This window comes from Ambystoma mexicanum, chromosome 6p, assembly GCF_040938575.1.
Source record: "Ambystoma mexicanum isolate Mex_15411 chromosome 6p, UKY_AmexF1_1, whole genome shotgun sequence".
NCBI classification, from domain to species: domain Eukaryota; kingdom Metazoa; phylum Chordata; class Amphibia; order Caudata; family Ambystomatidae; genus Ambystoma; species Ambystoma mexicanum.
This window is the reverse complement of record NC_090935.1, coordinates 1,174,750,385-1,174,774,043: the sequence shown is the minus strand read 5'-3', so window position 1 is coordinate 1,174,774,043 and position 23,659 is coordinate 1,174,750,385. Positions and strand designations below refer to the sequence as shown.

General features: G+C 41.2%; 1 protein-coding gene across 1 annotated transcript in view; it reads right to left on the bottom strand.

Annotated features, from left to right (window-relative positions):
• Positions 1 to 6,875: 6,875 nt before the first annotated feature.
• LOC138510283 (transmembrane channel-like protein 2-A) overlaps positions 6,876 to 23,659 on the bottom strand; it is a 614,464-nt gene continuing 597,680 nt past the window's right edge. The window contains exon 18 of the mRNA XM_069625813.1: positions 6,876 to 9,801. Coding sequence (XP_069481914.1) covers positions 9,593 to 9,801 — 209 coding nt within the window. The 3' untranslated portion in view covers positions 6,876 to 9,592. The remainder of the gene's footprint in view (positions 9,802 to 23,659) is intronic.

The window sequence follows — 23,659 nt, the reverse complement described above, 5'->3', positions numbered from 1 at the left end:
GTTTCCGAATAAACTTTTATGATGGATGGATGAATATCTATTACCCTATGAGGAACTGTGTGCTCACATATATCATATTTGTCAATGGGAAAATGGATGTGCGTGCCGAGCGTACGATATGTTAACTTGTAAGGAAACGAAGTGAGAGAAGTTAAGGTCATAATTCTCTGCTTTACAGCGTTTGAGCCCATGAGGTTTAGGAGCACGACTTACGTGCTGATAAAGAACATTGAGGATACTTTATTTTCGAACATTACATGCCATATAGGGGTGCTTCTCCAGACAAGGGGAGAGGGGCACAGCTAAATGTAATGATTTGCAATGTTTGTTTGTTGCCTCTGCGTGCCCAATGGGCCATGTGTCTTGTGTTTTCATGAAAGGGACCTTCCCTTTGATTGTGCCATAACGCTTGCAGTTAAAACCATGTCCTGCATCGTGACAGTATAGTTTGTTGTTTGGTGCTACGTTCTGTTATGCTTCTTGTACATAACACATTGTTGAATGTGCATTTATGTTTTGACTTTGGGCTACTCAAGCACATGTTATGTTACAAAGAATACGGCTAGAAGCAGGAATAAGGTTGGATTAGGACTGCAAAGGTTTTGGAGATCAGGTTTAGGAGTACAGGCTTAGGTGTACAGGTCTAGGAGTATTGGTTGTCAATAGATGCTCTATATATGCATGTTTTCTCTTTCCCAACTTCCCTTTATCATTCCACAACCTTTCCCTAACTCTGTCCCATCCCCATTGGCTGCCACGTGGTTACCTGTGTTACTAATATCCAGGCGTCTATGCCAACCACGGTGGGAGGGTCAATCTATTTGGCTTCTGTGGTTCGGGAGAGGGGGTCGATACCCTTTCATCCCTTTATGATTTTGGGCCTCATTACGAGGTAGGTGGTAGCCATGGTGCCACTAGCATAGCACCATGGCTACCCCCTTACCGCATTCCGGGTCCGGGTTGGCAAAATAGGGATTTACCAGATCATTCCAACCTTGGAGGACCCGGTAAGTCCCCATTCTGAGAACCATTCCCCATTCCCATTCAAGCCCCCATAGGGCTCAATGGGAATGGGGATGGAGTTAATAACGGGCCCGCTATTAGCTCCCTGGTCCCCTAGCGGCTCCCGCTAAGGGCGCCTGCTAAAACCAGGCACCCATAGCGGGACCCGCTAAGGGACCTCGAAATAGGGTGGTAAGGGTTTATCCGTAATGGTCTCCTTACCGATACCCGTTAACCCTTACCGCCCACCTCGTAATGAGGCCCTTTGACACTGATCTTATTATTTTCCAATTCGGATTTGTAATTAGCCAATTTTGTGTTGATGTCCAATAGTATCTCTTCTATCTCTTCTTTCTTCAATTTTAAAGTGGTTGCCAGTTCTTTATGTATTTCTTTGATTTCCACATGTATCTATTGACTACATGCTAAGTTTTGATGTGGAATTTCAGGGTCGCAATACATCCTGTCGGAGGGGTCACACAGATATGCTTTTTATTCTTTGTACAAATACAGATCAGTCAAAAAAAAAACAAGAAGAAATGTATGTGTATCTTGCAGGAGTATCGATGCAAGGGTCCACATTTTCCAAGCCACTTTAGAACTGCCCTTTCATCGATAAAAGAATGAAATCAGGCAAAATCATATTTTTGCATACATTTTTTAATTGTCCTTTCGTCAGTGGATTTCTGGTCCAAATGAGTCCAACCTCTGACAGACTTTCTTGATTGGGAATTCAGTTGGACACTAACTCAGTTTGTCTTCGTCTGCCCTGGTCAAATTTCATAGATCTGATGGTTTACCCACTGAGTTCCATTTTAATTAACAATGTCAAATTCTGTTGATTGTTATTTCACACAAAAAATACCACTCAGGCCTAATTCTGATGATTTGCCTTGAAAAACATTGTCTAATTTGATTTACACTAGATACATTTTAAAAATGTAATGATTTATTCAAAAAAAGTGACAAAACAACTCAATACAATCGAGGCTCCTCTTCCTCTTAAAGCGCAGGTTTAAGAATATGGACAAGACAAGTTAATTGCCATCAGCGGAAAGGTACATACAGGCCTATTCATGGAATCAACGTGCGCCGGAAAAACGGCGCACGCGTGTGAAAACGTGCGATTCGCAGTGAAATAGCGAAAATCGCAGTGCAAGTGCGATTATCGCAGTGCAAGTGCGATTATCTTATCGCACAGAAAACATCGCACATCTATTCATGGAAGTCCGAAATGTGGGATGTGCGCTGAAAAAGCACTGAGGCACTATCCTCCAATTACGCGGGTTGACACTCGGACGTGCAGTTTTTGGTCTTGTAACATTCCCCCGGGTACAGGGACACGCCCGCGCGTGTCACGTCACAGACGCGCCTGCGCTGTCAGGGCCTTTGGTCCAATGGAATCGCGTACACAGGCCAATCGCATGTGGAACCTCTCGCGCACCCATGGAATACACGCGCCCAGGACAATCGCATGTGTAACTTCTCGCGCACCCCCTGAAATACACGCACACAGGCCAATCGCGTGTGAAACTTCTCGGGCACCCCTGAAATACACGCACACGCTCCCCCAAGCCCGATCGCATGTGGAACTTCTCGCGCGTGAAAACACCCGTGAGCCCCTGAAATACACGCACCCAGGCCAATCGCGTGTGGAACTTCTCGCACACCCCTGAAATACACGCGCCCAGGACAATCGCGTGTGAAAACACCCGCGAGCCCCTGAAATACACGCACCCAGGCCAATCGCGTGTGAAACTTCTCGTGCACCCCTGAAATACACGCACACGCTCCCCCAGGCCCGATCGCGTGTGAAACCACCCACGAGCCCCTGAAATACACGCACCCAGGCCAATCGCATGTCGAACTTCTCGCGCACCCCTGAAATACACGCACCCAGGCCATTAGCGTGTAATACTTCTCGCGCACCCCTGAAATACACGCGCACGCTCCCCCAGTCCCGATCGCGTGTGAAACCACCCGCAAGCCCCTGAAATACACGCGCTCAGGTCAATCGCGTGTGGAACTTCTTGCGCACCCCTGAAATACACGCACACTCTCCCCCAGGCCCGATCGCGTGTGAAACCACCCGCAAGCCCCTTAAATACACGCGCCCAGGCCAATCGCCTGTGGAACTTCTCGCGCACCCCTGAAATACACGCACACGCTCCCCCAGGCCTGATCGCATGTGAAACCACCCGCGAGCCCCTGAAATACACGCACCCAGACCAATCGCGTGTGGAACTTCTCGCGCACCCCTGAAATACACGCACCCAGGCCATTCACGTGTAATACTTCTCGCGCACCCCTGAAATACACGCACACGCTCCCCCAGATGCGATCGCGTGTGAAACCACCCGCGAGCCCCTGAAATACACGCGCCCAGGCCAATCGCGTGCGGAACTTCTCCCGCACCCCTGAAATACACGCACCCAGGCCATTCGCGTGTAATACTTCTCGCGCACCCCTGAAATACACGCACACACTCCCCCAGGCCAGGTCGCGTGTGAAACTTCTCGCGCACGCGTGTTCCCGACACCCGTAATACGCGTTCCCCGCTTTGCGTTTGCTGTTTGCCAGTCCGGTAAACTGGTACAGGGTTGGCGCAGCCCTTTGCGATGGTTTTGCGATCTTGATGGCTTTTCCTTGCGCGAGGGCGTTCTTGGGGGTGTAACTGGCGCTGCTGCAGGGTCGCTGTGCCACTCTGCGCCACGTCTGCTTTTGGAGGTGGGAATCCATGAATACGCTGTGCGCGGAAATTGATTTTATCGCACGCGGCTGGCGCAGACATTCGCACGGGCACGCTGTGCGCCAGCCGCGTGCGACACTTTTGAGAGGAATTACATGAATTGGCCTGATAGTGTGGCGAAAACATAATGGACCTGATTTACAAAAGCTCATTTTCAATGAGAACCCCCACTGAAAAACGCCAGACCCAGAAGTGAATTGTTTTTTGGTACAAATATTGGATTAAATTGGGTCACTAGCTGGGTTACTACAGGCAAGGATGTTTTATTCCATTTAGGGATACATATAATCATTTATTTAACCAGGACTTGGAATAGAAAGTGAATACCTTTGTGGTCAGAGCCTTGCAGCATTTGTAATCTTCTGTTGGATATGCTTGAATCTGTCCCTGTCATGGATGATAAAATCACAATGTGACATCACTTTAAAACCACTTTGAAATTAACTAAGCACAACAGTCAGTATATTGAAAGGAATGGTGTAAAGATAATTTGCAGAATGAGAACCAAATATGGTTGTGTTGGATTCTGGATGCTCTAGCAATTTTCTAGGATAACTATAACCATGGACAAGCAGTGCCTTGGTCTTCTTATAAACTAAGCCACAGTGATGTCAGGAGTTCTAGGATACACAAAGAGTTGAAGGGAGGATTTCTTTGGATTGTGGAGATGTATTCACATGCTCAGAGTATGTGGAACTTGCAAGTACAAGAGGATTTAGGAGTTGCTCAGTGACTCGATATTCAGAAAAGACACGTTAGAGAACTATCTGTTCCATGTGATTATTCCACATTTTGAAGGCCACACACAAAAAAGACAGACATTTTTCAGTCAATTTTGTGTGTCCTTCAAATGCAAAATTATCATGATTTTCGGAGGGTTTAATCCCCGGTAACTCAGATGATCCTGCCCTCCATGCTCCAACCCTTGTTCTGGCACGTACACCTTTAAATCAGGGGTTTTCACTGCCTGAACCCCCCCTTTGCTCCAGCGCCCCTCTCCCTTCCCCGAAAAAAAACAGAACCCCAAAAGGCACACACTCACACAAAAATGCAATTGCACTTACCTGTTCCCCATACCTATTTTCTCCCGAGCCACCTCCCTTCCACACTACATATATTTCCACCCAGCCCCCCACACAGAAAAAAAGTCACACAGATAGACGCACACAGACTTACCTCACACACGTGTGACTTCCATCTTTTGACTATGCCTGTCAGCCCCTGTGAGGTGATGAGCATGACTAGTCAATTTAGAAAGACAACTCCTTATGTCTCAGATCGGTCTTTCTAAATTAACCTTTTTTGTTGGACTTTTCAAAAAGATTTGTTTACTGCATGCCGAACTATCAGTTCCTACCTTGCTTTGGATGCGCAAGATATATTTAAAACATATCAGTTCCCACTGAGGAAGCACACACTCAACAGGAAAGACAAAGAAAGGTGTTGGACCATTAAGGAAGATGTTGGATCACTTTATCATGTGCTATGGTCAATTGACCTGACTTCACGCCACAGAAACAGGCATTTCAATACCTTAATGTCACATTGGTATGCGATATGACATGTTTTAAATTGCTTGTATATTTGTTTAGATACTGGATATTATAAGCCTGATGCAAATATTGTTATCTAGTTGCATTGGGGACTCATGATTGCATGCAAATATATTATGTGACAGTGGAAGGATAACAACAATCATTCCATAGTCAATTTACTGGTGAAGAGGAAATAATATAAATATATAAGTAATGAGAGCATGGATTTTAAGACATTCGCAAACCACTTTATGAGTTTGAAATATGTAATTATACATTTTCTGAAAATAAAACAAATCAGTCAGATGGTCCCATTGTGCAGGTGTGGTGTTACGTAATGTCCCGTCTTTCTTCCTACCCCTTATTTTCCTTGGCTTTTTCAGTCTGGATCTGTGATTTTTAAGTTGGTTGAATATTGTTGAATGCTACTATTACCATTGACACCTGCATACAAAGTATACGGTTCCAATCGTATGAATTCATTCTGTCATGTTCATTACGTTTCAAATACACAGACCTATATTAGATTGGACTCAAGTGAACTAAAACGTGTTCTTGTGTAACAATACATCTATTTCTAGATATTATGCATTATAAGAATGTGCCACCTTTTTTCAATAGAGCGTAATAATTAATCACCTGCCATTGAGAGCATAGGCCTTCTCCCATAGCCATACAAACAGAGAACATTTACAAAATGTTGTAACAAAACACTGATATACTCTTGTCAAAGTTAACACTGGAAATGTGTGGTAGAAATATTATATGGACAGCCAAATTAAACAATCATTTTAATTGTCAGCTAGTTGTTAAATGGATTTGGTAGTTTTTTTCCTCAATGTATAGTAATGAAGTAGCAGTAACACTCAGCTGAGATCCAACAGTAGCAGTCGATAATATGCCTGTGTAAAGTATTTGTTATCAGACTTTTAATGCAGTTATGTTATCTATGGCAAATTTGAGCATGGTTTAATACTTCTGATGAAATAAAATTAAGCAGAAATGTGTGGGTATAACCTTAACATTTCCTAAGGGAAAAAATAATTAACATCCCAAAAGAAGAAGATATTTAGATTAGAGATATTGTGTAAATGGATAAGCACACCCCCTTACTCCCTTCATAATATGTTCTCATGCTGTTGATGTTAAATTGTACTGTAGTATGTATGTTGTTATTCTATTGGTTTCCATGGTTTTACATGAGACTGTAAATAGTTTGACACGGCTGCCCCTATCTTCCCAAAAGAAAATTAACAAGAGAACTCAAACCTCTTTGAGCGTTGTTATTGATAACTGCAGACACGTATTTTCCCCACATGTGACATATCTTAAAACATCAACAAGGTCTGTGAAGTGTGTGATAGCACTCTCTTGAATTGTGGGGGTGAATACATTTTACTCTTTTCTGACACTTAAATGATCTATGTCCCATCGAGTAAAATTTCACGTTTATTAAGGAAAATCTCATTTCCCATGCAATGCACACAATAATAAACACTGGGACATACAATAAAAACAAAAATCCGACTGTGTGCTCAACAACAATTAATAACACCTTACCAGTTATCTTTCTGATGCTTGGAACATATACAAAGAGTTGCTTTTAAGATATTTTCCCATAATAAAACATACTTCGTTGGAAGGTAAGATCATTAAAAAATAATAAACTGGCCTACATTTAAATAAAACATCTTCCTGTAAAATCTCTATTAAAATGTCTTATAGGGTATTTTATAAAAAGGACAGAAAACAAATTAGCGAAAAACAGTTTTTATTTGTGTGCATATGAATACCACAAAGGAAATTGCTGGATTATTCTATCCATTGACAATGTAACTTTCTGTGTGGCTAGGGGTAATATAGAAAATCTCAGACATGTAAGGTTTATTACCCCAAGTACATGTATCCAGTAGAGATATGATAGTTACCCATCAGATGGCTGAATTGGTGTGTACAACTTAACCAATGTCCCATCATCCTGTATATGTAATATAATGAACATCCTTGTCATTCGCTACCCTTTATTTCATCATAAGCTTTGCATTTGTGCTTTCCAGTAATTCGTGATGATGTCTGCCCCTTGTTGCACATTTTATGATATACCTCTTACCTTTTCTCTCTCAGTAATGAATTTGACAGAACTTTATCTTTGTCAATACTTTATTTTTGTGTAGTCTATAGAAACTGCCTCTACCAATACTTTGAGTATATCTGATCTCTGATATCTGTATTTTTCCCACATCATCAAGTAAAGTTTCAACGTTTCTATTTTCCCACAATATGCATCGGCTAATACATGCTATCAAGTCATATTTGTCCTGATAATATTCTCTTTCCTTCAATTCTATCACAAAGTAGGTGTTGTATGCTGAAATAGTGTCTACACTGATTACAATTTTCCCTTTGTTTCTGCTACACGTTTTCTTTAAAGATAAGGTTTATTCTCTCTCACACCATTAAAGGGACTTTCAAATCTACGAATTGACTCTACCTCCTAGTTAAACTGCTAGCTCTGCTTATTATTTACCAAAAGTAGCAGAATGACTTGGAACCCAAGCATTGCATCAGGCAGATGAAGTGATCTCACTTAAGTTTCCAAATCAAGACTGCTTGTGTTGCTCGGCAGACCCGATGCAATCCCAGGCATAGGTTAAGGTGCCTCCCTTTGATAAGTTCCTGTGAAGTTTCAATGTGCATGCATCCTCTTATTAAATTAAGAGATGTGTCTTGCAGCATAAAGGTGTCAACCATAGCTAATCACCAGTCTGCAAGATGAACATGGATTCTTCCTGCTCAGTAGTTCGAATGTCATACCTCGTTTTAAAGCTACTCCCGAATGCAGCCTGGGGGAGGCCCACCTGGCTTTCATTTGAAATTTCATCCACCCAATTCCCTTCACTTATTTTTTCCTACCTACTGAATTATCATTTAAAATATACCATAGCCACCTGAACCTCGTGAAAGACGGCAGGACAGATATGAGGAAGACAAGGACACTCATTCCGAGATTGGTGGTAGTCATGGCGCTATTTGCACCAATAACGGGACCGAGTCCGGTGTGGTGCAATGGGGACTTATTGGTCTAGTCCGACCCTGGCGGGACTGGTAAGTCCCCATTGCACCAACCATTCCCCATTCTCATTTGAGCCCCTATCGGGCTCAATGGGAACGGGGAAGGCGCTATTCATGGGCCTGCTAACCGCAGGCCCGTAGTTAGCGGCCTGGCCCGCTAACGGGACCCGTAAGGGACGTGTGGTCCGACCGTTAGGGGACCTCGGAATCGGGTGGTAAGGGATTACCAGCACCGGTCTCCTTACCAGTGCACGGTATCCCCTACCGCCCGACTCGTTATGAGGCCCAAGGTGTTTGTATTGAATGTGTTGCTGTAGTCTGAGTGTTATCAGATCTATACTCTATATTGATATCAATTGAGACCCACAACGTGAATGTGTGCGCTCTTGAATCTAGTGACGTTATGACTTCAATGATGCATGCGTTCACTGCATTCACAACACCAGAAGAAAAGACAGCAACCAAAGGCAATAGGGCAAGAATAATGCTGGCGGAAAATAGGGCAAGGTCATACTGAACATTTCAACACGCCCTTTTCAAAGTCTCGTATGTAGTGTCAGTTTCATGAAAAGGACATGAGTGTAGAGCTGCATCAAATAACATTTATATTTCCTGAATACAATTCCAATAAAAAATGTAGGCGTCCCTTTTACATTGGGTGGTTCAGAAAACGAAGGTGTAAAAGCAAGACATTTTGGAGCTCATTTTTTTTAAAGGCGTAATTTGGCAGCGGAGAGCCATTACGTTTACACTTTAACGTAAGCGGGTCCCTGCTGCCAAATTTCCATCATTAACCCCACCATTAATTACGGCAAAGCGTAATTTGCAGGTGTCGGTTACTTTTTTGCAAAAGGGAGAGTAAAAGCAAAGTGTAAAGGCAATTATGTTTGGTTTTACTCTTTACATTTTCAATGCGCCTTACAAAAGTTGAAAATGACCTCCTTCATGGTCAAAACATTAAAACACATACAAATAGAACATAAGTGCATATAAACATGCTTAGTAATTTTCAAACGGAACACTCATTTTTCATTTGCTTTAAAATAACCTTATTTTAGTGCAACAATCACCCCAATAGTTTATAAGTAATCTTTGCAAACGGTAAAAAATAAAATAAAAAAAAATGTTTGTCAGGACTCACAATAGTTCAAATATTTGTTTAAAAAAAATGATATCTTACACAAAAGGACAGTGCAGCAGGCATTTCAATAGCGTACAGAAAGGTTATAGCTGCTTAATTGCGGGGTGGGCCTCTCCCTGCCCCAGGAGGGGGCCCCCGTGGCTGGAGTCCAGGCCTTGCATTGCCCTGTGGTTTTGTTACTGCTACACGTGGAGTTTGTTGTGGCAGAGGAGCCCCTTTTGCCGGTTTGGTGGCAGACGCGCTGTTCTTCTTTTCTTTAGGTACTTCCTTGCTTTTCTTATCCAGGTTTAGCTTGTTCTCCTCTGGTAAAAGAACATATATATTTTTTAAAAAGCACATCTACAAGCCAGTTCGACACATTAAAAGAGAGATCCTAAGATATACTTAAATATGGAGCATTGGTAACAAGAGATATTTGGCTGGATTTACAAAGTCTAACAAGCTAATGTGATCAAACAAAACTGTAGCCGATGTAAAGCAGTTCAAAAATCAACATTTGCAGCAGCATTCTTTGAAGATGTGTGTGTGCAAACTCAGGAGGGTCAGATTGCAAATGAGGTCAATGATGTGGTAGCCAATCGTGTGGCTTGCATATGCAAGGGGGATCATTCAGGGCAAAACAAGAGTGTGGCAAAGCACATGCAATGCAGAGACAAACCAGCATAGGGGCAAATCCAACAGAAGTGGTGCTGACTTACAAAGTAGAATGCATCCATTTTAAGTAAGACAATAATGTTTTAACTTATCGATACCCGGGGCAGAAGTACATTTGTGAAGGACGAAACCCCTTCGGCACAAGTGGCTGGTGCATTTCTTAATTGGAGGTGCAGAAACTTCTCCCAAGTATATGCCTGAACGATCGAATGTAGCAAAAGAGCCCAAACCAACCAATGGGGCCCCCCGTTGAAACTTTTTACAATAATAGGTTAGAATTGTGCATTATTTTACAACACACTTTCTCTGAACAATTGAGTAAAAAGCCACTCAGTTTACTGTCAGTTTTGTAGTGTAAGACATGAAAAAATCTGTTAGGTGCCAAGCCACCAACAGTGCACAGGATCATTTTCCAATGCATTTTCATGATGTCTTTGCCCACTATATGCCAGTATAATAAATCATGTTAATGCTGACTGTGCCCCTTCATGCTCGTGCTGGCTGAAACAACATATGCCAGAATTCCCACATACGAACATACGTATGTTTCCTTTGCACATGATGCCAGCAATGACACACTGGCTCTGCCAATATAAGCCAGTACCCTCACCCAAGAACATACTCAAGTTGGCATTGCTCTTGTCACCAGGAAAAAAAAGCCTAGCCACAGTAAGAAACATGTCTTTGCTAGCTGCTCAAATGGCCCACTCCCCATATGTAACAACACTCATGATGTTGACTTTGCCCGATACAACAGTATAAAATGCTATGTCACATTAAGAAAACATGACTTTGCTGGCTGCAAAATTAATTGCCCAACCCCATGTAAGAACACTTCGATCATGTTGGCGTTGCCTTTAGCACCAGTGTAAAATACCATGCATTGGTAATAAAACATATTTGGTGGCTACACAAATGCACCACCCACATGTAAGAACATCTAACATGCTGGTTTTGCCCTTAACACCAATATAACATGCTATGCAATAGTAACAAAACATGCCTTTGCAGGCTACACAAATGCCCCTCTCCCTATATGTACGAACACTCTGCAGGTTTGCTTTGCCCTTCACATATCAAATATAGTATAGTACAGCCAGTATAAAATGCCATGGCATAGCAAGAAAACATGTCTCTGCTGGCTAGACAAAATCTCCTCATATGTAAGTACACAGCACAAAGTCGCTGCTCTTAATGCCAGAATAAAATGGCATGCCACAGTAACAAAAAAGTGACTTTGCAGACTGCACAAATGCCCCTCTCCCTATATGTACGAACACTCTGCAGGTTTGCTTTGCCCTTCACATATCAAATATAGTATAGTACAGCCAGTATAAAATGCCATGGCATAGCAAGAAAACATGTCTCTGCTGGCTAGACAAAATCTCCTCATATGTAAGTACACAGCACAAAGTCGCTGCTCTTAATGCCAGAATAAAATGGCATGCCACAGTAACAAAAAAGTGACTTTGCAGACTGCACAAATGTCCCTCTCCCTATATTTATGAACACTCTGCATGTTGTCTTTGCCCTTTACATATAAAGTATAGTATTGTACAGGCAGCATATGTTATGTTATGTTATTTGCCATGTATATTGCGCCCTATATATCATTGGTATGATCTCAAAGCGCTTGTGGTTTGAACGCCCTTGGGGACCACAGTCCAGGTCAGTCGAGGGAGTAGGATAGAATGCATTGCTTGGGTGCACTAGATATGTGTGCAGCCAGTGTGATTTGCGTGATGGTGGCTACATCCCAACACTAGGTGCAGTGGTAGTGAGAGAGATCAGTCGAATGTGTGCAGTCAGGTGGTTGTTCTCGGAGACGGCATTCTGGTGGCATTAGGCCTGTGTAGGACGTGTATGTGTGCAGCTAGGCCAAATTCTTCATGGGGCATAGCTGCCTTCTAATAGGTTGTTGCCCTTAATGCCAGAGTTTAATGCCATGTCATAGTAAGAAAACATGCCTTTGCCGGCTACTAAATGCCCACCCCCACATGTAAAAACCGTCATTTTAGCTTTCCCTTTAAAGCCAGTATAAAATGCCATGCCAAATCAAGCAAGAATGTCTTTACTGCTACCAAGCGCCCCCCCACAACCCCCAAAATGTAAGAACAGTCATCATGTTGATTTTGGCCTTAATGCCAGTTTAAAATGCCACGCTATAATAAGGTAATGTGTCTTTGCTGGCTGTGTGCCCCAATGCCAAACCTCAAGCTCATGCATTTGCACATTCAGCAATCATCTGCATTCAACCAATCACACGCACATTCACCAGCATCTTTATTAATTCAGATGCACATTCAAAAGCATTTATTCACTTTTACATCCGCCTTGCCCACCTCACTTGACTTGACCCACATACACCCTCAGGCATATGCATACAGCACTCACAAACAAGCACACACATTCACAAACACACAATCACTCACATACATGCACACACCCACACATACATACATTGTGTTTAATGAATGAAACCCTTATCTGTTTGTTGAATCAGCTTCAGGCTCCCTCCACAGCTCCACTGTTACCCCAGATGTCCTACACTGCACACCATCCAGACAGGCAACAGGGAGAGGTGTCTATCAAATCTTGGTGTGTGGAGAGTGAGATAGAGTGGCCCAGAATGATATTCTTAAAGCACAGAAGGGGGCAGGAAAACCTCCTGGGCATTTTGAGGGTGCAGTACCCCAACCAGCATGGCAAGTGGGCCATGCAAGTGCGGACGCAAAATACCTCAGGTTGTGCATGGCTCATTTGCCATGCACAGCTGGGTTACTTCACCTAAGGGAAACCTTGTTTACCCAAAAAACAGTCTATCTAGTAGTGCACCCTGAGCTACTGCCGCAGTTGAGGGGGTGCTGCAATTTTCACTGGGCATACTTCGGCTTCCGCGTTAAGTATAGCAGAGAGGAGAGAGTCCGCAGATATGCAAGGTGCATTCTGCCCCTCCTCTCCACCATACAATGAATGAAAATGAGCCATGAGGTGAATGGAAGATGGATCAGCGCCCTGTTCCCATTTCCATTCGAGTTTGTGTTGGACAATTGTTGCTGCAAATAACCTTGGCATGTTTCTGTGGCATCGGAGGATTAGGAGAGAGAGAGAGATAATTCTACCAAATAATGTCAACCCCATCCGATGATGACAAATAAATGACGTTTAAGCATTTAAAGAAGAATTTGACTTGTCAAGAAATAGCAGCAAGGATGTTTATGATCCTATACCAACAGATCTTCTTTCCATATTACGTTTCCGATGTAATTGGTGGGCTGTATGAAGAAGGAACATTTCTCTACCCATGAGTTTAAAAAAATACATGTTCTGTAGCCAGCAGTAGCCGATTGTGAAAACACTAGCTCTATGTGAAAGAAAAAATGGCGTGAGTCATAAAATTGTGGACAAAGGGTACATACAGATCATATAACAGAATAGGATGAAGCTGTCATTTGGTGTAGCAGTTTTTCAGCTACAATTGATATCCCATTTTCCAAAGTAACTGTGTTTGGTCAATTTCCAGCTGATATATATATATATATAATCAAGGTTGTTAATTAGTTTCTTAAAAATATATTCAGTTCCCAATCAGTATTTAGTCAATTTTCTACAGCTTTCATGATCCACATCTTATAAGCGTCTCTTTCACGTAATCACAAAAGCTGGTTATATTCCAGGTGGACAGAGCTTTACCTGGAGGACTGAGAGCCTCCTCTTAGTTTAAATTGTTCTAATACAATAGTCATGTTGGATAATAACATTGTCAGATGCCTATATACATTAATGTTATGAAATCATTTTGAAAACGTGTTGGCTGTAATTCCGCCCACTCCTTGCATTCACTAAGGAGAAACAGTATGCAACCAATAACTGGGTGGGAAAAGAGCTCAGTTTATATGACATTTCACTATCTTACCCGCATTGGGCCACTTCTGGGAATGTGACGAATGACGCAGTGGATTCTCTTTTAGGTTTGAAGTTGAAGTGACAGTTTATCAAACTACCCTAAGTGTACCCAAATCAGCTGGAAATGCCCAAATGATGAAGGGGGTCGTTTTTGTGGGAGCATTGTTTCAAAGCTCTAATGAGCTACACTTGTCTGGGACTGATTTTTGTTTGTCGTTCCTTTTGTGAAAGATGATAGGAATTGGGTTCGGTGTTGAGGATATTCTTATTTTCTTATTTTGGAATGTGTCCTCGATACTAGGCATCCAGTGGACCCTCTTTCCTTTCTTTTTGCGCCGTCCTTCTCTCCATTGGATACAATAGTAGAGGGCGGGTTATAACATCTAGTTGAATACACCTTGATAAAAAGTCCTGAACGTGTGCAGTATATTCACAGTTGTAGTTTTCTTCTCTTTGTGCATTTCACTTTAGTTTATGGCCCATTTACTCCCCCAATGTACATGGGCTCTGGTGCTGAGTCAGGGTCTTATGTATTCTTACAGTAGTTTAGGCTGGATTAACAAAGAAAAGAAGTCTAGTTTGTGGTCTCTATTTTGTTTAATAAATCTCTGATCAAGCTGTACTACCAAATCGATATAACCAGAACAACAAACAGGTGGTGGACAACGTGAGCTGGTGCATCCTTCATATCAGTCTTTGAACCTCAATAGACACATAGTTATTGTCTAGTCCGACCCTTTTCTTTCCATCACTAACCGGTTAAAGGTGTTTATATGCATAAGCACATCTTGAACTCCGTGTGTGAGAACTAACTATTCGTTTTTAAGGTCTTAGGCATGAGACCTTTGGGCAAATCATGTTTCCATGTCTTATTTGAATCCCATATAATCCTGAAATAAAGGGACTTGTCTCCTGATTAGAGGAATGAACCTGTTGGCAACATTCTCTCCAACATTTGAGACAATAAAATCAACTTTGGTTGAGTCATTTGGGGAGGCTTGCAGACTGCAGAGGTAATGTAACTCATACTGATTTTCAGATATAGCCTAATATCGAGGGCCATTGCAAAACCTTTCAAGTGGGGCAAAGTTAACAGGTGTTGTAATAATTTGTACAGGAGTCGACACAGAGCCAGGAGTTGGAGGAATGTTGTGTTATGTTATGAGTGTTTTTTATAGTGCGCTACAATCACCCAGAAGGGTATCTCGGCACTGTCATGTTTTGAGTAGGGGGCCCAGAAGCATAAACATACTAGAGATTCAGCGTAGCAGTAGTTATACATTAAAACAATGGGGTTTGAACTTGGTACTAAAGGTTAGGTTTGATTCTTTCCATAGCTTAGCAGGTAAGGTGTTCCAGCATCTAATGGCTTGTACCAATAATGAGGGACCGCCAGCTCTCTTTCCTGTACATCGGTGGATTCAGTATTCTGTCATGTCTTAATCTAGCTGAGCATGCCTCAGCACAGGTATTGAGATTCGTTGCTAGAGGCATAGCTGTTGGATGTTGCAGGCATTTCAGAACAATGCACATACCTTTAAAGGTGATTCGGTTTGTTACAGTCAAACAGTGCAGAAAGCAGATTACCATCCCGGGGTATGTGTTGGAATTTATTTTGCTTGCTTAAGAGCTTTGCTGCAGTATTTTGAACCTTTTGCAGACTATTGATAATCCGGCAAACCCAGGTAAATGGCTGTGTGAAATTCAAGGCGTGAGGAAACGTGGGTGATGCATACTAACATCTGATGTGCTTGTGCTAGGTACGGAAAGATTTTCTTTAATGGCCTAATAGTGAAATAACAGGCCTTTGTCATTAAGCAACATATTCTCGTCATTAATGATGCCCAAGTTCTTCAGCTCTGTGCTGCTGGGCCTAGCGTATTGCCCAAAAGAGTCAGGCCAACATGTTGGAGACCAGAGACTATAGTTCATATTCATTACCAAGACCTCAGTTTTATCAGGATTGTTTTGATAATTCATGTCCAACCACGCCTTAATGTATAAGACAATGCCTGATCTTACTTGAATGCTTTCTGTGCTCTACCAGGATCTGGGTCTTATCTGCGTAATTAAAGAAGGTTACCTCAGCCTGTTGGAGGATGTGCATTAAGGGTTGAAGATACAGATTGAACAGAAGAGGCAATACGGCTGATCGCTGAAGCACTCCAGTCTAGTGGGGATGTAGATGAAAGAAACTAAACCAGCTAACTCTGCTTGGTGTAGTTCTGTAAAAAGGAATTAATCCACATCCACACCGTGCCCCACAGGATCTGGTGATCGATGGTGCTGAACACGGTTGACAAGACCAAAAGTATCAAGCTGCCAGTTTCATTCTTATCAGCCTTATCAAGTGGTCCATCACTGACAGAGTCACTAGTTCTGTACTACGTAGCGGCCTAAACCATAGCTGGACAGTATCCAACAGCTTGTTTGTCTCAACCATGTTTTGAATTTGGGAGAAAACCGCCCTTTCCAGTTCTTTATAGAGGAAGGATAGTTGGGAGATTGGGCGATAGTGTGATAGCTCTGAAGGGTTTCTTCAGCAGAGACTTGTTGACTGAGCATTTCCAGGATAAAGGAATAGCCCCTCAGGCTAATGAGGCATTGAAAACATGGAGTATTTGGTTTGAGTAGATCAGGATTATCTGCTGAGGTACTTTAGTTGGTACACTGTGCAGGAGTGAGCCGGAACATTAAACTGTGGTCAGGAGATAGATAATATTTGCCTCCCTTACTTCTGTGAATTCTCTCATAATTGTATCAGGTGAGTGCTGAGGGGCTGCAGTTACGTTTTGGTGTGCCTTATTAGCTGCATTTGTGGGGGTCAGTTCTGCTCCAATTTTCTCAATTGTGAGCGTGAAGTAAGTGGCCAGTTGCTTACAAAAGATTATGATGGTGGAAAACCCTGGCTGTGTTTACAGAGCTCCTTGACTACCTCGAAGGTATGCTTCATGGAGTTATTTTCTTTTTTGTAGGCAGATTGGAGTTGCTTCAGATGATGCAAATCATTCTCTTTCTCAGAATGTCACCACTTCCTCTCCAAGTTTCTTTAAAAAAATATTTCGGATGGATAACGGGTGTTTTGCCCTGTTAAATTTCATCTTTCTCCTAAATACCATTTTGTTTGTGTTTCGGATCACACATAAATCACAATTTTTGGTGAAAAACAAGATTAGTGCTGCAGAAAAAAACACGTCAAAAGGGCAGCACAAAAGAGGGAAAATGGACCAGCCGGTGGGATTTTCACCCGTCCACAGTTGCTTGTGGTCTCGTGCAGAAAGGATGTGGCCAAGCAGTTCAGGCTGGACTGACCCTTTTGGGGTGGGGCCAGGCCTGATTTACACATGATCTTCCCTTTTTTCTAAAGTCTTGGCAGGCTAAAGAGCAATGATCTGGAGGGTTGCTCAGAGCAATTCCGGAGGTTCAGCTTAATTCAAAACCTTCCCGCCATCACCTCTTTGGTTTTGCTCATTGTTTTCATATACAATGGGGATTTATTAAAGACTAACTTTGGCAGGGGTGATTAATTTTCTTTGAAAATAGTATTTTTGTAGAGTGAAGTATTATTTCTGGGCACTGTCCAGTGAACATTTACCCATGTCTCCTGGCTTTCAAACAACTTCTGAGTCTTTCACGAGGCAGATGGGCTGTGTTCAATGGATTATAGCTTTGGAGTAGAATGTGTATCCACGTTTGTTTTGCGAGTGAGGATGAGGATGGTTAGCATGTCCATATTGGATGTCCAAGGGATTATTCGAGATAATGTGGAATGTTTTTGGATAGGGTGGTTGCAGCTGGTAATTATTGAAGTGTGTTGCGGGTTCCTTGGTAGCTTTGGTTTAGCATGTAGCCTCTGTAATGAAGTAGGCCATGCAGAAACAAGTGTGGACTAGTAGGTGTTGGAAAGGTGAGTTTTATCATAGTACAGAACATTCTTTGAGTTGATAATTCTTGATGGAGTGTGGATGAAATTGTGATCTCTACAATCTAGAGGCATTAGTGTCTGCTTTTTCAGAGTAGAGGAAAAGGTCATAATCCAATAGCAAATATTTTCATTAAAGTGTGTGCGGTTCATGCTGTGTTTTGTCAAATTTGGTTCAGTGCAGAAGTTGAAAGCAAAGTCTCTGATGGCATAAAAAGTGGTTTCTTCCAGTTTGCAACAGGGCAACGTGGATGTGTGGAGGACAGCTGTGCCATCATCATGTTTGGATGAACAATGTGTCTATAATGCTCATCTAGAGTCTTCATTGGCAACAAGGCCACCTACTAAATCCCCCTCAAGGTTCATGCATCTCCCCCATCCTCTACAACATCTACACCAAACCCTGTTTCGATCACCTAGATAACCAGAGAATCCCATGCACCAACTTTGCTGATGACACCCAGATGCTCCTAAACATCACAGTTTTTGTGGTCATCGCCCCTACTCTATGGAACTCGCTCCGACCACTCATCAAAGACAAACCTTCCTACCTGACCTTCAGAAAACTACTATAAACTTTGCTCTTCAACAAATATGAATACAAATGATCCCTGCTGCTCATGGACTGCCTACCTAACCTTTCATGTGTCTACTTGTTCCCCTGTACCAACATCATTCCATGTTCCACTTTGGTACTAGCGCTGTGATACCTCTCGGACTCGGGTGCTTCACAAATGAAAGAAAAATAAAAAAAATAAACTTAAGAGCTTCTGTTGGTATGTATGAAGGGGAAAGCTTTATAACTGCTAGCGGTGGCTGAAATTACAACTGGTGAAATGGAATTGGCGAAATTCAACAACAATTATTTTAGTGTTTTTTTTGTGCAGTAATGTCGTTTTCCCCTGAAATTCAGTTTTTTGTCTGAAACACAAATAAAAACCAAAATTTAATGTAGTAAAACACCCAAAATTTCATTTTTCGAAAAATGACATTTAAAAAAATTAAATTGTGGGTTGGAAAAGGCCGCACACTGTCAATTCTGCTCTACAGGTGAAATTGGCACTGAGTTGTCTTTATGCCTTAGTTGTTGTGAAAGGTATGATTTTATTGTGATTAGATGTGTTTGCATGGGGAGGAAAGTTGCATGTGTGCCTGTGTAAGGGCGAGATGCAGTGTTGTGGGGATCAGTGACATGATGGGATGTATCTGTGGTTTTCATTGAAGGTCTGCAGGCCTTTGGAAACTGCATGAGCTTGAACAGGACCAAACTGAAGATGATACCATATTTAACTTCTCCAAGACAAGCATGTCCATACTAGATGCACTACGAACATAAGTCAAGAGGAAACAATGTGGAGCACATGCCTTACATTTAAGAGTTATATTGGCCTATCTGAGGTCCAAGATGACATCCAACTTCAGTCTTGGAAAGATGGCTTGTTGACTTCATCTGAACTTTCCGCTGCTAACTTAAATATGCTTTCCATTGATGCTGACCACGGGGTGCGGACCAAAATAATACTACAAGCCGGGCAATAACAAAAACTTGTTGGAAGTTGAACTTTTGGCTTATAGTTTATTGCAGCAAAATGATATTAAGAATTGTTTCACATTGGGAAGTGCTTGCCAAGAGGGTTAAATATAACTGTACTCACAAAATATGTCTCATTGCCAGGGTTCAAGTTATCTAGTGTGGCCAATCAGGAGGAGTCAAAAGTAAACCTGTTCCTGGAACCTACTGCAATATTCATCTGAATTTAAATCGTATGTATCAGACACACACCTGTTAAACAATGGTGAGAGAGTGCTGAAAATGGTGACAGGCTAGTAGGGAAGAGTGGTTTGCTCCTTTCAGCTTAAACGTATGCAAGAAAATGTTCACTATTCCAGTTAGCTTGAATATCGAAATCAAGGTTTGACAGTAGGACCCTGTTCGTAGTCTCAGTGATTTCCTTCAAGAATGAACTCACTCTGGAGCACACCCACACCATGTGCTCAAAGGAGCCTGCCCTGTGGTCATAACCCCAACAGGCATCAATGTCAACCAAACTGTGATGTTAGGGGAGGATGACCTTTTGGAGGATCTGACCTACCCACAAAGAAGTTGGTTTTTCAGGGCTGCCCTTTCTGCTAAGAAAATCATACTGAGGGATTGAAAGGGTGTTGTTTTTCCTTCTAAGGCAGCTTGGGTTGAGTATATGCACAAAATGTCACTCTTGGAAAGGGTTATTTTATATAAGCAGATAAAGATACATTTATATGATGGAATATGGGGGAGGTTTTTGGAACTGGTGTGATTTACTTTATCTGTGCTCTTTTTTTTTTAAATGTATTAGTTTAAAGTGCAATATTGGTTAATTAAAACCTTGTACACTGAAACATATAGAAATACAAAACCATTTTTTACATTACAAAATGTGAAATGAGTTAAGAGAAATCACATTATTTCCATTATTCCTATTCATTCATCCTCCACAGATCGTATTTATATTTAAACAACAAGGAGTCAAGAAAAATGGAAACCGATCTGATTATCCATGGGCATACAATTCTTATCTCCTGTCTAACAATATATATAAAAGGTTACATATCTTCTTTATGTATTAAGTGAAAATACATACAATTTTAAAAAACCTTTACACACCTATTAAAATTATCAAATATTCAATATCCTCCATTTAAAATTGCTCTCTTCCATATATAAATTGTGGCCCCAGTATATACCATGGTTTCACCCTCATAGATAGTCGACCAAAACTGGTCTGATCTTATCATAAAAGACTCACTCACCAACTTTCCATAACCTTTAAAATACCATTCCTGCAATTTTGTACATTGAGTGAGTAAATGTCTAATAGTTTCTATCTCCGTAATGCAATGCCTACACCGTCTTTCTCCCCAAGGTATCTTTGTCCAAGCTCTGGTATATTCTTTACATGGAAGGATATTAAAACGAAGTTGCATAATAAATCTCACACCATTTCTAATTCTCGTTTTTATCAAATATTCTCTTGGTGTGGCCGCTTTTAGACCTTGTAGTGCATATCCTTTATAACGTTTCTTAGTATAAAGGTATGTCTGATTTTTACACAGGTCCCAAGTTATAGCTTTTCGCTTAAGAGTTTTAAGTAACCTAGGAACTTCCTTGTTCTCAGTTGGGGCATTTAAACCAATTTCATTCAAAAACAAGGGGACAGTTATTTTTAGGCTTTCCATATAAGTATTCATTTTTCCCTCCCATTCCAGTTTTTTTCAATCAGTCTCATAAGACTCTCTTCTTCTCCCTCCCCCAACATAATTCTAAAGTAGTGTTTATAGCACCTTATTTTCCACAAAGTTTCCATCGAAATAAGTCCAAGCTCACACCTTATTGCTTCAATCAGGGTAGCTCCAGAGAGGCCTAACAATGGTCTCCATAGCTTCCCATCTAACTTCCCTAGGTTATTCAAAAATGTACTCTCTACAGTTTCCCATGCGTAAAGTACCCCAGGTATACAACTTTTATATACCTCTAAGTATCCTTCAATAGAATACCCCCCTTACAGGTCATGTACCATCGCACAACATTCCACTTTTTAATTATTTCCACTACATCTTGTATTATATTTTTGGGGGGTTATTCATAATTGGAATTCCTAAATATGGGTAAGTATCCACTACTTTAAGTATCACTGAATTTATATGTAATCTAAAAATAGTTTTACCTTAATTTCCCTTAGGTCTCAAAATATAATTATTTTCATTTTACTAATATTAAAGCTTAAATTATTTTCACACGAATAGAGGTACAGTTCATTCAACATCCTTTGAAGTCCCACCAGTGTTTTGTCTAGCAAAGTGGTATCATCTGCATACATCAACTCACAGATAGCCTTACCTCCTACTTTAGCTGGGTAATTGTTAATAGTGGTATATCTATCCCATAAATCTGACACGTAAAGGTTGTACAGCACTGGGGTCATCACACATCCTTGTTTAAGGCCTACATTTGTTCTAATAGCTGGTGATACATTTCCCCCCTTAACCAAACTAACCACCACCATAGTGTCTCTATACATTTCTTTTAGGAAATGGAGGATTCTAGGGGAAACATTTCTTTCTCTCAGTTCTTTTCCAGAAAATGTCCTTATCCACACAATCAAAGGCTTTTGAATAAATGATATGACATGTATACAAACTTGAACATCAATTATCCATAGTATCAGCAATAATACGGTTCAGCATGGTCAAATTATCTATTATGCTGTACTCTTTCCAAAAACCTGTTTGTAAAATGGGTAAAATACCCTTGTTTTTATTCCATTTATTTATGCTATTAACGAGCAGAGAGCAAAACATATTACAGCTGCTATCCACCATTGCAAGGAGCCGGTAGATGTCAGGGGCCTTTCTGTCCCCTTTTTAAAAAATGGGACAACTACCGCTTCTCTCCAACTATCTGGGACAATACCCGTCTCCCAAATCTCCAAAAAATGTTGGTATAACAGCAAAGCCCATTTTTTAGGGTTACGTTTAAGTACAATATTAGCTAGCCCATCAGGGTCCGGGGCACGAGATGCTTTCATTCTTTTAATAATTGCTAATATGTCCTTTATTTCATATGGGAAACTCTGTTCCTCGTATTCCCAACCATTTTTGTTTGGTTCCTCTATCATTCTGTCTCTATAAAAGGTCTTCGAAATATATTGCACCCAAGTGTTCCATCTCGGTATTTCCACTATTACTTTCTTCCAATAAAAATTGCTGATATAAATACCAAAATTGAGTTTTACAGAGTACAAAAATACTCCTCCAATTGGCATTATTAATATTATGTTATATGCTTTCAGCCAATTTTTGTATCTCATCATAATATTTCTAGTTCTTACTTTCTTCCCCTCGTCATTAAGTTCTGGCATTCCTTTAAGGGACTTAATCTCCTTTTAGGCCTCTCTTTTTCGTTATTCAATCTGATAGTCATATTTATTTACATGGGTTTTTCTCTATTTGTGATCACTATTTATTTTACAATTCACTTTCTGAATCAAACCCAGAATCAAACCCAGTAAATTCCCAATTACCTTAGAGCCATTGAGAGCCATTTCATGGCCATCTAGAGGTAGAATATCAAATAGTCTATCACATTTCTCTAAATTCTTTTCTGACCATATTATCCTGTTTCCGCTAGCTTAGGTCTGTATATTCCTTATTTCCCCTACTTCCCATTTTGGTTGTACAGTATTAGTGAATTTTCCCTTTAGAACCTTATGGTCATTGAGTACAGTCTATTTGCTCAAAGGATCTCTTAGAATGTATTAATCTTTTACTGGCAAATATATAGTCAATACGAGAGCCAACCTTACCATTTGTCCAAGTGTTAACACCCATTGATCCCTCATCCGGTTCCAAATATTCCAAACCCCAATTAAATAAGAGTGTCAGCCAATAGAAACCATTCTTTATTTGTTTATAATGGATCTGATATGACCCTCCATTTCCCATTAGGGCCGGCATAATGTCAGGGGAATCTTCCCATAAGTCCTTCTGTTTATTCATCTCTTTCAAGGCAGCATCACAATATGAGTTGAAATCCCCTACAACACATACCTCTGAGTTCGGGGATTGCACTAACCATCCTTCCATGGTATTATTTACGATGTCACCTATTTCCTTCATATTTCCACCACCAGGACAAGAAT